Here is a 15,763-nt window from a genome sequence, read left to right as displayed (position 1 = left end):
TATAACTGTGCTGTTTCCATTAAAACCATTAACAGCATCTAATATACCATCAACAAGAGATATTGAATACATGACCAGACTTTCATTTAAAAAAAAAAGGAGTTGCATTATATCATCTGTTGTCATTATCTGCAAACTTTCCCCCAAAACATGGGGTGTAAGCTTTAGCCAACATAGCACATCCTCAGAGTTAAAGCTTCAGATCATGTTTCTGTGCCCACTACTGGCAGATCAGACCTGATTTAACCTCCCCAAACAAAAACAGCTGATATTTAAAGACTGAAGGTTGTCTGAAAACATCTGTCATGTCTTAAATCAGAGCCTGCTTGAAACAATAAATGTGTCTTATGGTTTGTTACGCTGAGAGCTCTGAGCTGCACAACACAAAATATGAGAGAGAAAACTGATGAAGACTATGATGACAATGAAAATGATGATGAAGATGATGTGCTGCTCTTTTTGTAAAGCTGCTGCAGACTGAGTGAAACGTGTCATCATGCATGCTGCATGCTGTCAGGATGCCAAGTTAGCACTAAAAAGAAACAGCAGGGAGAAACGTCATTACTTTTTATGAGAATGAGAGAAAACACTGAGCTGAAATTCAACTTCTGTCAGAGAAAGCTGAAAAAATATTAAAAGCCCATCTCTCATTGAAGCCTGTCTCAGATATAGGCAGGGGGAGCTCATCGACTCAATCAGGGGGGTTAACAACTGAAGTTTTACAGTGTGTGTTGAGTGTGTAAGAGCGGTTTATTGGGGTGTTACTGTGAGTGTGTGTGTTTTGCCACAATGGAACAGTGTGTCTCTGTGAGCTCTTGGTCTCAGCTGATCGGCTGCTGAACAGGAAGCAGATGATGTGTGTGTGTGTGTGTGTGTGTGTGTCTGTGTGTGTGTGTGTGTGTGTGTGTGTGTGTGTGTGTGTGTGTGTGTGTGTGTGTGTGTGTAACAGAGGGGGAGTCGAGCCTTACAGCAGGTCAGAGGTCACTGTGTCACACAGACGATCAGTGTGGAAAGTGTATAGACCCTCTGTTATCACCTGAGACATTATCACACTCACACACACACACCCGCGCGCACGCACACACAGGTATCAGAAGCCCTCTGTGGGTTTGGACCATAACAGGAACTTTGTGGCGCTCTCCTGCTCTCCTGCTTTGACTCCAAAAACATGTGACACATGTTTGTTTGTCTGAAACACTCAATGGGAGCGTCTGTTTTCATTTGGGAGAGGCAGGCAGCTCACACTCCTGGCACCCCTCTCTCAGTTCCTGCCCTGGTGGTGGAGATTCTCCTCCTGTGTCCACTTAACTCGGTGCAAATTTGAAGACAGCTGGCTCATCAAGCACATGAACACACACTGGACACATCATGGACAAACTGTACGGATAAACCATCACACACCCTGACCAGGAAAAGGAAACAACAGCCACCTATCACACAGCTCAAACACAGAATCTCTCCTCACAGCTCCTCGGCTGACTCATCACAGCAAGATGATGAAGAAACTTTAATGACAAACAGACTCCGTCTCTGTGTTTGTGTGTGTTTGTATCTAACAGAGCGTCTGAGTCTCATTATGTGTGATATAAAAACATCATCCAGACATCACGAAGACACAACAGGAACAAACAGAGCAGCAATAAATCCAAACTCACACGTGCGCAGTAAGCATGATCCTGTTACATCACAGAGAGTTTCTGCTGTCTGACGTCACCGCAGAAATACACAACAACCTGACAGACCAACAACTTTACACAAAATGAACCTCAGTGTTTACAAAACAATTATCCACAGAGTCTCTAAACAAACCAGAACTCAGTGATTCAAACCAGAACTCTAAATAAAAGTTCCTGTGATGCTCCTCAGTGAGCAGGGCTGCTGCTAACTTTAGCTTATCAGACTGAAATCCTACAACAGCAACTTGACACAGACAGAAAATAGTCATCTAGCGATTTCGTAGGACTTATAAAACTGTGACAAGACATGGTTGTCGAAATGTTCAGCACAATTCGCACATTTTCGAGTAGCAACAGCCAGCAATTAAGCTAGAGAAGTTACATTTTTTAAACACAAATCTGGCTTCAATTAGATTAAAGAGGTAAGATTGTTGAGCCTTAAAGAGAAAACGAAGAGAGCAAACACTGCTGATGAAAACAAAGAGGTGAAACTGTATTTAACTCAGAGGACTGAAGCAGAGACATATGAACAGGAGAGACAGAGGAAACAGATTCTTTAGAGATCCACAAAGAGATCAGAAGGTAATGAGCTGATAATGAAACCAGACGTCTCACACACCAGAACATCCGGCTCGTAAACACACCATAAAGATAAGAAGCAGACAGAAAATGTAAAACATGTCCCCTTGTGTGTGTTTGTGTGTGTGTGTGTGTGTGTGTGTGTGTGTGTGTGTGTGTGTGTGTGTGTGTGTGTGTGTGTTTGTGTGTGTGTGTGTGTGTGTGTGTGTGTGTGTGTGTGTGTGTGTGGGTACCTAAATAAGGTATACAGGACACCATGCTCTGGCTGCTGATGAAGTCTCTCAGACGTTTGTAGTTGTCTTCTTTGGTCATCAGGTAGTCGAGCCGGTCAAACGTGGCCTTGTCTTTCCGACTCAACAGCTGAGGAAGAGAAGAAGGATAAGGATAAATAAACAGCTGAACTTAAAAAATGTGTGCACAGTCATAAAGCAGACTTGGGTGTTTATTGAGGGATTATTTGTTTATCAACAACGGCGGATGCGCGTGCAACTTGGGTGCAGAAGCACTGCGGAGTATAATGGTTTGTCAACTGATGTGGAGGAGTTAACCACCAAAAATACATTTTTTACTTAATGTCATCACTTTGATGGATGGCAAAATGCTCACAGGTTTGTGAAATAGCAGTGAGTGGACTGAAAAGATCAGCAAGTGGACAGATATTAGATGGACAGACGTTTTTAGCAGAAAAACCTAGCGTGTACCCAGAGAGGAAACACAACTCTCACTCGATGCTCACGACTGCATTATCAGTGGACACTTATCAGACTGCGACAGACCAGGATGTAAACATCGTTTCATAATATTTCATAATTTTACTTTGGTCATAAAATCAGTTTCTGTTGATCATAATTTATAGGTTCCCTCATTATTTACTGTCCATATTAAGTCCATGTTTGGTCAGAACCTCAGCCCCAAACCAACTTTTTCATTAAATAAGCAAAGTCAAATCTGTATTTTGAACATCAGCAGTTGTTATTGCTTGTTTGCAATCAAACCTGGTTAACTGAGGTTGGATAAAGAATACACATTTAATTGCACACACACACAGACGTCGCTGGTGTATCAGTGTTAAGTGTGACCCTGTTAGCTGGTGATTGTTGGCCGTTAATCACGGCTGCCGTCGGCTGAAAGTCACTAGTTAGCATGGTCGTTATTAACGCAGAAACACTGGTTGCTCTGTAACGGTCGAAACTTGACAGAAGTTGCCTCTATTGTGTAGTATTGTTTATGACAGCTGTCCACAGAAAAACCATACATCTTGAAGCTTCTAACAGGTTGAATTTAGTGTTTAAAAAATGCTAACTCGTCTGAATGAATGGAGCCGAATGCTGCTTCTGCAGTCGAGATGCGCATCTTTATGATGACGTTGACTGATAATCCCTCCAGAGGGATGAAAACCAAAGTAGGTACTTTTAAAGGTACCAACCGAATTCGGTCTGTAGTACCGAAATGGGGTAATGAATCACATAAAATCAAAGGGTACCATGTTTAGGTACCTAAACGCATCCTTGTGACTGTGAGAGACTTGAAGAGTAGATGATTTTCCTTGCAGGACATAAACACATCGTTGCAAGGTTTTATATCAAAGATTAAATATGTGAAATTGAAAAACTTTGAGATTTTACCATTAAACAAATTAATTAGTATTGACAAATAAACACACACAAAAGCACCGAAAATTGGTACTGTTGAGTACAGATGCCAATTGCCAGGTACCGGACATCGGTACCGTTTTGTTTTAAATGTGAAAGGTACCCATTTCTTAAGTGTCTGTGACAAACAGATACTCACCGCCCAGGTCTTTGTGAGTCTGAAGATGGGAGCACTCTGCAGCGCCGAAACCACCGCCATCACTGCATGCAGGTTGTTACTGTCACACAGTTTCTGAAAACACAGACACACTGATTAAAACTTTACTGAATATAAAGAAATGCTGTATAAAATCCCATAGCTAGCTGTTTGAAGTCATCATGTTCATGGTGAGGATTTGCATATTTCCTTTGTATTGTATATCTTTAAGCCCATATTTTTTAGTTTGGTGCCCCCTGTGGACAAAGCAGTATATCTTAGCTTTGCTAAAGTTGTCCTGTACACAATTTGCTTGTCTTTTCCAGAATTAAAAAAAGCCTTGTTATTGTGGAGCAATCAAACAAAATTCAAAATTATTACTTTTTTTTTTATTTGTGCCGATCATTAAAGACCTCACTGTTGAGTTTTCTACCCCATCTCTTCAAAACAATTGTTTGGGTTTTAGACAAGACACCCTCCATTATCAAGATAAGAAGCCAATGTGTATGTGCTTCAGAAACACTGGAATCCATGTACACACCCATTTCTGAACATATGCAATGAATTATGATGAATTATTTTTCATAACACCCTAGGTCTGCATAAGAAGGGGAATGGTTGTCTTGACTGACAAGCTGTTAGCGAGGAGGCTAACGACCAGCCTCAACTCCATCTCTTTGCCTTGTGACTGTGGATGACAGGCCTAAAATCTCCTTTCCAGAAACCAATGGTGGACTTCACAGAGGATATTTTGTACTATAGTTTAGGACTTAAAGAGAAAAGAATACATTTGGTTATGGTTATCAAAATGATGATACTTCAACACTTTGTCAAAACTTATGTGCTTTAAAACAGCACAGCTGATGTGAGCAAAGGAGGGGGTTAACAAGCAGTGGTGGTATATTGACATAGAGATCAAGTAAAGAGGGAAAGCGCTGGTAAAGAAAAAAGAATAAAAAAGCATTTTCAGTTACGTTCTTGGAAACTCATTAACCATTTTCACTCCTCTGCAAAAACATCCACATCCAGGCCTCTACATCCCAAACTGATGTCAGTCACAGGTCAGTGACTGCTGACGTTTGTGAGGTTGTTTCAGCGTCTCATAAAGACACACATGGCATTAATGCTCAAAGGAGAAACAGCCGTGTCACCTTGCCCCTCTTGAGTTCTCATCAGCCCTGATCTGTTGTTGATTTATATGTGGCTCCGTGCGATTTATTTTACATCATTAAGTTCCTTTCATTACTTTTTTCATCGTCTCTTCAGTGACTGTTTCTATTCCTGTGAAATGTGCTCAGTAACAAAGCTGAGCAGTTTTTGGTGCTCAGAAGTTTGATTTTTGATCATGTGGTTTTTTAACAGGTTTGATGAATGTTGACTTTTACTTGTTTTGTAAAAAAAAGGTTCATGATCACTCATTTCACAGGAAAAAAGGAGAGCCAATAATCTCGTCTTTCTTAATGTTTGTGTTTCCTTTTTACATTTTCTAGTACTTTAATGGCTAAAGTTTCTATTTTAACTTCAAATAAACCGCTGCCTGGTGAGGATATCATGTATGGGACAACATGGGATGTTGTTTTGGACTCAGAGAAAACTTGTTGATCTTTCTCCAGAAGATTTACTGATGATCATGGTAAATCACATCCTTGAACATGTGTTTATGTGCGTGTGCATGTGTTTATACCTTTGCAGTGCGTATGTACAGACTGAGGACCTCTGCTCTGATCTTCAGCGTCTGAGCATGGAGGATCTCTCGAACCACCCAGAAACTGGTCTGAAACACACACAAACACACACACAAAGGTCAGAGCTCCAGTTGTTTACCTCTTTGATGACAGCAAGATCTCAGGTATGAAGACAGAAAAAACAGAGCAGAGACGAGCTCCCTGCTGGTCTGAAGCTAGTTCAAACTGGATCAAACCCAGAGCACAAAGAGAACTGATCTCTGACCAGTGACAGACTCACAGAGAGCTGATAAAAACAAGAACTTAAGAGGAAAATCCTTCTGATTCCAGCTGATTACACAACACATACACACCAAAACGCCAGCATGAGTGTGTGTGTGTTCACTGGCTGGAAGCAAAGTGATGAGAGAAATGTGTGTCTTCTGGGAGACCACTGAAGAGAGGAGTCAGTGAATCAGTCGGTGTTTGAGCTCAGGGGAGGGGACGGATAGAAAGAGGACAAAAGAAGGAGGGAGGGGGAGGGAAGATTGGAAAGGAGGAATGACTGCAGGCTGTCAGATCTCTCAGCTGTCTGCACATCATGTTCTGATCAGACGTCCAGACACACTGACCACCTCTCTCTCATTCTTTCTCTCCCTCTTATCACCCTGTGAGTGTGTGTGTGTGTGTGTGTGTGTGTGTGTGAGTGTGTGTAAGATCAGTCTGTGTGGTGAGCGTTCCGCCGCTGAGTGTCTCCGTGCTCGTCCTTTTTTTCCTGGAAGCTGCTCAGAGACGTGTTTTTGGTTCAAAAGAGAGGTGCGGAGCGAACACATCCATTTATCTTCTCTTGAAGGCACACACACACACACACACACACACACACACACTCAACATAAGTGAAACAGAGTCACATGCTCTTAATTTGAAATGTTTTATGAAGAGGAGGAGAGAGTCATAAAGAAGAAGTTTCATAAAAGTGGTGAGAAATCAAATCAAAATGTTCGAACAAAATGTTGAAATCAAGTGAACAAAGAGAGAATGATGAACTTTCACCCGAGTGTTTCCTGATGGATCAACAACTCAACAAACAGTACTTCAAACATAGGAAGACAGTGGTTAATGTCGCCTTTCAGGGAGGAGGATTCTGATCCCATCTGGAAGAAGTATTTCTGTGTTACCCTCTATATGGGTGGTTTTCTACAACAGAGTGTGAGTGTGTCCCCTTGTTTCTCTCTCTGGCTTACATCCAAACTCCACACACACAGACTTCAAGACACTTCCCCTGGGAGTATGTGAGAGTTCAGTGCTGTCCCACTGCCCTCTCATCAGGTGTGTGGGCTGTGATGCACCAAATCACACTCTCTCGGCTATTCCACACCTCTGCCTCTTCAGACTTCACTGCAAACTTGTCCAGGAAGAGACAATTGAGCTTCAGTCTTCACTACATGTATCTATGGAATAGGTTCGTGAAAGGACAGTCCTGACTACAGGTGTGAACATCAGTGCATGCTAATATAAGAACTCTCAGGTCACATTTGTCTTTGGGTCCACTCTGGTCTCACTGTGTGTGCACTAATGTTTGCTGGCAACATTTTAGATTGTCAGCTCTCACTGTATCTACTGCAATGATAATGTGGAGTAAAAGTAACTGGTTACAAAGTCCTCTTCTGTGTCTCATGAAAATCTTAACTTCTAGTGCTTTCATGCAGTTGCAGCAGGTGGAGATGTCGTTGATGCACTAAAGCCATGTAAATTCTGGATATACCTGTATTTACTTAATCAAGCATTATTTTGATATAAAAAGGTAGGGATGGGCAAGAAAATTAATTCAACTGCATAACATGCCAGTAAAAGGCAGCACAAACTCAATTCTGTTTCAATTCTCAATTCACCTTTCAGTTACGTTGAAATTTAGAAAACTTTATTTACTGTAGAAAACTTTAGCTATTTATTTTTTTAAGTTTTCAGTTAACTTTATAAAACATGCTGCTAAGCCTGGGAGCTGTTTAATAAACATATGCTTGAAGGCATTTGATTGCAGTTAAGTGTTGGAGTTTGTATTGTTCAAAATTTTTGATGATCTATATATAAATTTATATATATTTTTTTTTTTATTTTCTCTTTGACTGCAAATGAATATCGGCTTCAAATATCAGTTATCGGCCTCCTTACCTACTAATAATCAGTATCCGTATCGGCCCAAAAAAATCCATATCGGTCCATCTCTAGTATTGGGTATAGGGTATCGAGCCAATACCAGCCTTGTTTTAAGGTATCAGTACTCGTGGAGGCTGCTGATCCAGCAGCCGATACTCAAGGCAAAAAAAAATCTTACATGAAGTAAATGTCAGGTCCTGTCCAGACAATATAAACAAACCAGAGAGTCAAAAGTGAAACGGTTTTCTTTTGCACTTGTTTTTTTTTTTAAAAATACTATAACTCTGACAGTTGTTGGTTATGTTTTTAACTTTTGTTAATTTATTGCAAACAAATGGTAAACTCAGAGAGAGTTTTTTTTATTTTGGACCTAATGGCAGTGACTATGCTGTCTTGTTCAAAATGATCCATCACTATCAGGTGAAATTTTCAGTCAAAAGTACTGGTACTCGGTATCAGTAAGTACTCAAGAGGGAGTACTCTTACTGATACTGGTTTGAAAAAAAAGGTTTCAAACAACCCTACAAAAAGGGGCCAAAAATGAGGATGGTGTTGACATTTTGTTAGTAGAATTTTCAGCTGTAATGCCCATTTTAAATGGAATGGAAGAATAAGTAGACACTGAGGAGGAGAGAGCAGGAGGAGAAACAGGTAAAGATGTGATCATTGAGTAGTTTCTTACAGTGTAACCCTGATCTGTAATCGTTAAAATCAAACTTTTGTTGTTTTCACTCTAAGCAAAGACTCCAGTCTGCTGCACACCTATTAAATTAAAAAATAAATTATAAAGAATAGTGACACAAACACCAGGCTTTAAAATCGTCTGAAGTTTACGTCACGTCAACACTTCAGTCTGTGATCGCCTCATGTACTCTGCTGTGTTTGAGAGAGTGCAGCTGCCATCCTGAGTCAGCACAAAAGTTTATTTTCATCTTTTAGTGTTTTTTTTAAAGTCTGGAGAAGTAAAATGGGGCTCTGTGCTGATTTTTATCTGAAGCCAAAAAGAAAGATCTGATCATTTGTGACCCTTCAAGATGCGACGTGTGCATCCACGAGCTTAATGCTGCCTGTTTATGATGCAATCATTAATAAAAAGTGTCATAAAAGTGACTGATTGGCGACAGTTTCTGGCTGGTCACTATCTCTGTGTACTGATCTTAATGTATCTCAAGTTTTTCTCTCTGTCAGCGGGTTGCAGACTCCCTCTGCAGGGATAACAACACAACACTGAGGATGAAGAGGAAGATGAGGAAGAGAATCCTGGCCCCAATCCGGGTTAAAGAGCTCTGCGGGACTCTCTGCCCTCTCGGTCCAGGACCAAGATCCAAACAGCTTGCTTTGCTCCAGCAGCTGCAGAGTGTGAAGCTGACACACACGCAGAGTTTCCACACAAACACATTCCTGTCAGATCATCTCATTTGAAGCTGCAGGAGAGAGAGACGCTCTTAAAGGAGCCTGGAAACACCGGAGGGGATTAAAATGAAGGACTGTGACTTCACTGCCCGCAACTTCCTGATCATGAGAATGGAGCAGTTTCTCCACGTGCTGCAGCAACATGTAGAACAAAAGAAGTAAACACAACAACCTGCCATCTGAGCTGCTCCAGCTGTTTCTGAAGTTTATGACAAACATGTGATTAATAATGAGGAGCAGCAGAGACCAGGAGAGTTGAGTGATCTGCGTCTCACCTGGTTGAACCTGCGGGTGAAGGCCACCACATTGGGAGCTAAACTGTGCTTTTCCTTTTTGTTCCAGCCGCAGCTCGACAGCTCCTGAGGACAGAAGAAGAGAAAATAGTAATGTATACATATTTTTGCAGCTATGTGTCACAGCTGCTTGGATAAAATCAATCCACTCACAGCTTTACAGCACAAAATTCAAAATGTATCAAACTGATGACTTTAATAAAACACCATAAGCTCTCTGGCAAATGTAAAGCAAAATGTCAGGATGTTTTCTGCGACGCAGATGGCAACATGTGAGCTTTGAACATGTGTTTGTATGATACATGTAAACTAATAAAAACAATATGAGATAGAAAAGCACTCAGAGCGCTCAGACCTCTGTCAAGCATATTGTAATTGTCACACAACACTTTAGCCCTACTTTAATGTTATACTCCCTTTCAGCAGAGTGTCTGCTACAATTTGGTGTGAGTTGCAGGTTCGTACAATAATTTGTTACCTGACAGTGTTGAAAGTTATAATGACCCAGTACATATTTCATATTCCTGATCTTAGTATCCAGAATATTGCCAGGATCTGGATCGTACTTTTACATCTGTCAGAAATTATGGTGACCTTGTCTTGTATTGTTTTGCAAAGCAATCTGACGATTCAAAGTGCAGTTTTATACACAAATGGTGAAAGCGGCCCTATCTCACAATGATAAAGAATTCTCGAAAAAAAATCCTGGATCCAGACAGTGATCCAGATCACGCCAAAATTTAATCACTTCTTCCTTATCCCATTTTGAACATTTCCCAAAAATCTCATCAAGATCAATCCGTTACTTTTTGAGTTACGTTGTTTACAGGCAAACAGACAGACAGAAAAACACCCAAAGACGTAACCTCCTTGGCGGATGTAACAACCAAAACCACACCAGTCGGTAGTTTCCCTTCCTTCCCTTCCATGTAATGCTATACATGCTACACCGATCCCACCCTATAGTGATTACATAGATCTAAATACTTATTTTTGCTAGATGACTTAGTGCTGGACAAATAAAACATTTGAAGCGGCTGACTGCATAAACCTCTCTTGTTCTAAGCAGGAGCCAACTTGTAAGACTGTCAAAAATAAATTCAATGTCAGCATTTGAAGTGTTTCTCTGTCACTAACTCTGATGCCAAAACAGCGTTGTAACGACTCTGTCGCACCATCACACCTCCGTTCCTCCACATGGCCACAGTGTTTTAAGTGGCTGAAAAAGCAAACTTTTCAGATTAGGTACCAGAGTGGAGTCTTATTTAAGAAAGCTGTGAATGTTGGTTTGTACTCAGCACTCTGTTGGAGAAAAACTTTGCATCAGTCTGGGTCTCAAACACAACTGACCTTAGGGCCACCGAGCATCAGGGCTAGAACGATATGCTATTCTCACAATTTGATTCTGTTACAGTTTTTACGGTGCCGATTCGATTTTTTGACATTTCAGATTTTTGTGATTTTTTGTGTTTTTTTAACACCAGACCATTTCAAAAAGTTAAATGATGATGATAATGTCTACAGAGTATACCAGGAGCCAAATTTTCCCATAAAATGCACATCACATGAGTCAGAGAGAAACATTTCACCTTCTGCTGGAGAAAAGTGGTAACTTTTTTCCAATCCAGTTTATAAACAAAGACTGAAATAAAGAATTTGAATTTGAAAAAATATATTTTTTTTGAAGAAGAATCACTGTTTTGATACTTTCAAACAAAAAATCCCAATATATATAGTTTTGATTTTTTCTCCCAACCCTACCGAGCATCCAACATTGAAGAAACAGGGGCTGCTACAAGTGTAAAACTGGACTTCTCAACAGTAACTATTTTACAGTCATGTTTAGCTTTTCTTACTAAATGCTTTCTTCCAGAAACCTGAGAGTGCTTCTTCTCAGCGGCTGAAACCCTAAATATGGCCTGACAATGGACATCATTAAGTCTGGACCAAGGGGAAACATCCAGTTTAGAAAAATAAAGCCTGAGCTGAAGTGCTAAGAGCTGCTGTTCATCAAGAATCCACTTTAGGCTGGCTGCAGAAAGACTGGAGACCAGGTTCACACCAAGCCAGAAAAACAGACTTTTACAGCATTAGAAAGCATATTTACAGCCTGGTTCAAAAAACAGCTTGGGTCTGAAACGCTGATTTCTCTATCCACACGCTGTACAGGGGGTAGTTTTTTTATGACTCGGTGGTTTACAGACACTAGGATTGTCTGACTGTCCAATCATTGGCTTCATTTCAATGTATCAAGAACATATGGGGCACAGGGATTATGACCATATTGTTTTTCAAGTCTATGGTCTGGTCCTGCTCTTTGACTTGTGTCAACACCAACTGTTGGCCTAGCATGTCTAGCATTTTTTGCAGATACATGTGCACCTTAGGGATGGGTACCTTTCATATTTGAAACGAAACGGTACCGATGCTCAGTACCTGGCAATCAGTATCGGTACTCAACAGTACCAATTTTCTGTATTTTTTGTGTTTATGTGGTACAAAATATAAATTTGTTTAATTATAAATTCTCTTTTTTTTCCCCTTGCAATGCAGCGTGGAAATTCACCCACTCTCCCAGTCCCTCACAGTCACAAGGATGCATTTATGTACCTAAAAATGGTGCCTTTCAGTTTTCGTGAATTGGTACCCGGTGCTTATGACTGAACTCGGTTGGTACAAAAGTACCTAATCGGGTACCCATCCCTAGTGCACATTTGCACAACATCTTTGTAAGTACATAGATTCTTTAAACAACACAAAGGACAGACTTTTCTCTTTTTAATGGAGCTATCCTTACCAAAACAAAGCCTGAGACATCCATTTTAACAGCCAGGTATTTATAGCACTTTGAACTGGCAACATAAATAGGACATGATAAAAAACAGCTGATCTACAAGGACGGTTCACCTAGCTGCTTATGAGAGCCTGATAAACGGTTTGTGGCCTCTGCACAGATTAGCTATCCTTACTAGTTTTGTAAATATTGATATATAATTTTTGAAACTTAATTGTTTTTTCCTCTTCCTTGCATCATTATGTGTGTATACAAATTCATCTAGAAAGAGACTCTGATTACCTCAAATGGTCTTTAATATCTCCTGTTTGAAAAATCATGTTGAATAAAATCTGAGCTCTAACGTAACACTTTTTGTAGAATGTTAAAGGTCTTGAAATAAGACTCCAGTGATTAAAATGTTATGAGTTATTTTTGACCCTCACACAGCAAGGAGGACAAGCACCTCGCTGTTTAGAAAAGCAGAACAGAGATTTAAAGACTAAAGCAGTCTCTCTTTTTCTCTCTGAGCCCCAGACTCAGTCTTTACCTCAGACCTGGGGTCAGACTCTGAGGATGGACAGAGACCACACAGACACTGCACACACTCTAACACAAGCACACACACACACAAACACACACACACACATACACAAAGTCCCGCCCCCAGAACATCCTCAGCTGAGACTCTGATGTAACATGAGAAGAACTAACGTGGAAACTCTCCTGCTCATCCTGCCAGCCCAACTCTCACACACACACACACACACACACACACACACACACACACACACACACACACACACACACACACACACACACACACACACACACACACACACACACACACACACACACACACACACACACACACACACACACATACACTGAATGAAACAAAATCCTCCAAACAGCTCCTGAGCCCCTGACCTGGACCACAACATGACAGAGGGAGTCCAGCTCAGTCAGGGTGAGTCTCTGGTGGATGAGGTGGAGGGTCAGTACATCAAAGTGCGAAGGACGGATGTTAAAAACAGACTCTGTTATGTGGGAGAATCTGGATCAAGACATGAGACGGGGTGATGGAAAAGTGTAAGAAGTAGAAAACTCAGCTCCATAGAGGATCCGTAAAGTCTCCTCAGAGGGACTTTTTCATTTTTGCCCTCACCTTCATTTCATTTTACATCTTCTTTAAATAACAACCCCCTTCTGTATGTTTGTCCAACAGTTCACATTCCCACCTGACCACTCAGGGAGCAGACACCAGCTGTTCTCACCTCCATATATAAAGACCGCAATAAGTCCAAAGATGGTCCAACACTGCTCCCGTATCGAGACCAAAGCTGTGTTTGCACCCATGCCCAAAGCTGCAGGGTGTCAGGGCGAGCTGCATGTGTGCCGCTGCTGTTCATTCAGCAGGAACCTCATCTGCAGCTCATACAGAAACTCTCAGGACTTTATTTCCCCTCACGGTCTCATTTCACCCTCAGGCTTAAAAACCTACATTCAGAAAATCTGACAAAAGTACAGCAACAAGTTCCTGAAGGTCCAAACCACAGACCACCAGTTTCTTCCTCATGCTGAGCAGCTTCCATAACAGCTCAGTGTGCTGGATCTCATCTCATGTGCACGTAAAGCTTACGCGAGGAACAGTGACGTCAACTCTGGATGAACACATCACTCTCCTCTCCAAGAGGCATCATCAACATTTAATATCTGATGACTTTAAAGAGCATTTTTATGATTTTATGGATGCAGACGATGATTTTTACAGAGTTTAGACTCGCAGCCAAACGTTAACATCACAAAATAAAGTCTGATAATCCTCTGAATGACTGTAGACTCAGCTTTACAGGCTCACTGTGAGCATGATTATATAAACCTTGATCACCACAAACCGGTGACCTCATGTCAGACACCACATCAGCTTCTTTTGTTTTAGTTTGCACAGAAAATGTTAGACTGACGTGTTCAGACCCCAGAGAAGAGCGATGAAGAGGAGGAGGGGACTGAGGGGAGGTCTGACTGCGGAGATTTACTGAGAACAGGAAGGTCTCATGGAAAACCTGCACACGTGTGTCTGTTCCTGATCTGTACTGCAGCTTGTAGCGAGACAGAAAACCTGGAAGTTGCCAGGTTATTTTGAATTTATGTTCTTCAGATTTACCTTCTGTCTCTGTTTCTGTCTCTGTTCTGGTAAAAATAGAAAGTGTAGAGGGAAAAAGACACTTAAAAAAAGGAGGGGTAAGACCATTACACGTAAAGTTTTATCTAAAGACAGCAGACTGAGGCAGAATTTCTGCAGGTGGAGCAACCACAAATAAAGACGCCACATCTAAATTTATCTAAACTAATTATCTCCTGTTAAATTGTTAAATTTTGATGAGAAAAAAACAGTTAAGAAATCTTTTTTGGATTAAAGAGGGACATGAAGCCACAGTGAGTGTAAAACATGGAGAGTAGCAGACAGAGCTTACATTCACTCTCTAACGCCGCGCTCACATTGGCTTCGGAACGGTTGCAGTCCGGATACGGTGTGGATTTTCCGCAAGCTGCCACTCACATCAGCTCCAGATAGAGGCTGCGGCTGGCTCCGGTGCCGGGTACGGAAAGAGCACTCGCAAGAGGAGGAGCTCACGTGGGTTCACATTCTTGTCTGGACTTTCCCAAGAGCTTTATTCCTCTAATGTTTATTATTTTTAATAACGTTACTTTTTTCTTTTCTTGAATTATTCTTATAATAGTATTGGATGTGTCATATAAAATGGGATGACTTTCCACTGCAAGGATGAGTCTCTCATTGTCCCTTGTTCTCAAAATGCGACTAAGTGTCAACGGATGTGATGTAATGTTTACATTTACTACTAGCACAACTGTGCTGTCAAAGAAGAGTCAAGTTACATCAGTTTGTTCACTGATTTTATTAAAAAAAACAACGGATCTTCATGCCACCTGGCAATTCACTTCCTGTATAGTTCGTCATATTTCATTCAGCTTGACGCAGACCCTCTCCGGCACCCGGAAAAGATAGACTTCTTGCGGATTCTTCCCGTAGTGCTGTACGGCTCCCGCAACCGGACTCACACCGCGCGGGACTAATGTGAGCCTACAACAGTGATTTTAATGATACGGATTACATGCGGAAGCCGCACCGGATTCAGTGTGAGCCTGGGGTAAAGCCTCTGTATTTTCATCCTTTGTGTGTTCTTGCGCCCCCTCTGGATGATCTCAGTAGAATTTTTCTGGTTTTGGAGACTGCGTTTCCCATGGGCACTATCACCCTCTGTAGTAAAGCTGCCTCATTTGTCACTGAAGTAAATGAATGGATACAGATCTTCTTTTTATTCCTTTTCCTCATTCAGACTACTGTTCGCTTGGAAAGTGATGAGGTTACAACTTGATTTGTGGCCACGTCAGATT

The 15,763-nt window shown here is 41.2% G+C and overlaps 1 protein-coding gene across 2 annotated transcripts in view; it reads right to left on the bottom strand.

The window, feature by feature from the left end:
- The window catches only part of ralgps2 (Ral GEF with PH domain and SH3 binding motif 2), a 91,167-nt gene that overhangs the window by 35,799 nt on the left and 39,605 nt on the right, over window positions 1-15,763 (bottom strand). For both annotated transcript variants that reach the window (XM_074667990.1, XM_074667991.1), the window contains exons 6-9: window positions 9,553-9,636; window positions 5,728-5,817; window positions 4,047-4,139; window positions 2,489-2,615 (exon numbers count right to left, since the gene is read on the bottom strand). In XM_074667990.1, the coding sequence (XP_074524091.1) occupies window positions 2,489-2,615; window positions 4,047-4,139; window positions 5,728-5,817; window positions 9,553-9,636 (394 nt within the window). The remainder of the gene's footprint in view (window positions 1-2,488; window positions 2,616-4,046; window positions 4,140-5,727; window positions 5,818-9,552; window positions 9,637-15,763) is intronic.

Source organism: Halichoeres trimaculatus, unplaced genomic scaffold (genome assembly GCF_033239565.1).
Source record: "Halichoeres trimaculatus isolate MK-OKI-2021-1 unplaced genomic scaffold, fHalTri1.1 fHalTri1_scaffold_4, whole genome shotgun sequence".
Lineage (NCBI taxonomy): Eukaryota > Metazoa > Chordata > Actinopteri > Labriformes > Labridae > Halichoeres > Halichoeres trimaculatus.
Note: the sequence above shows the minus strand (reverse complement) of the source record. Positions and strands in the feature narration are given on the sequence as shown.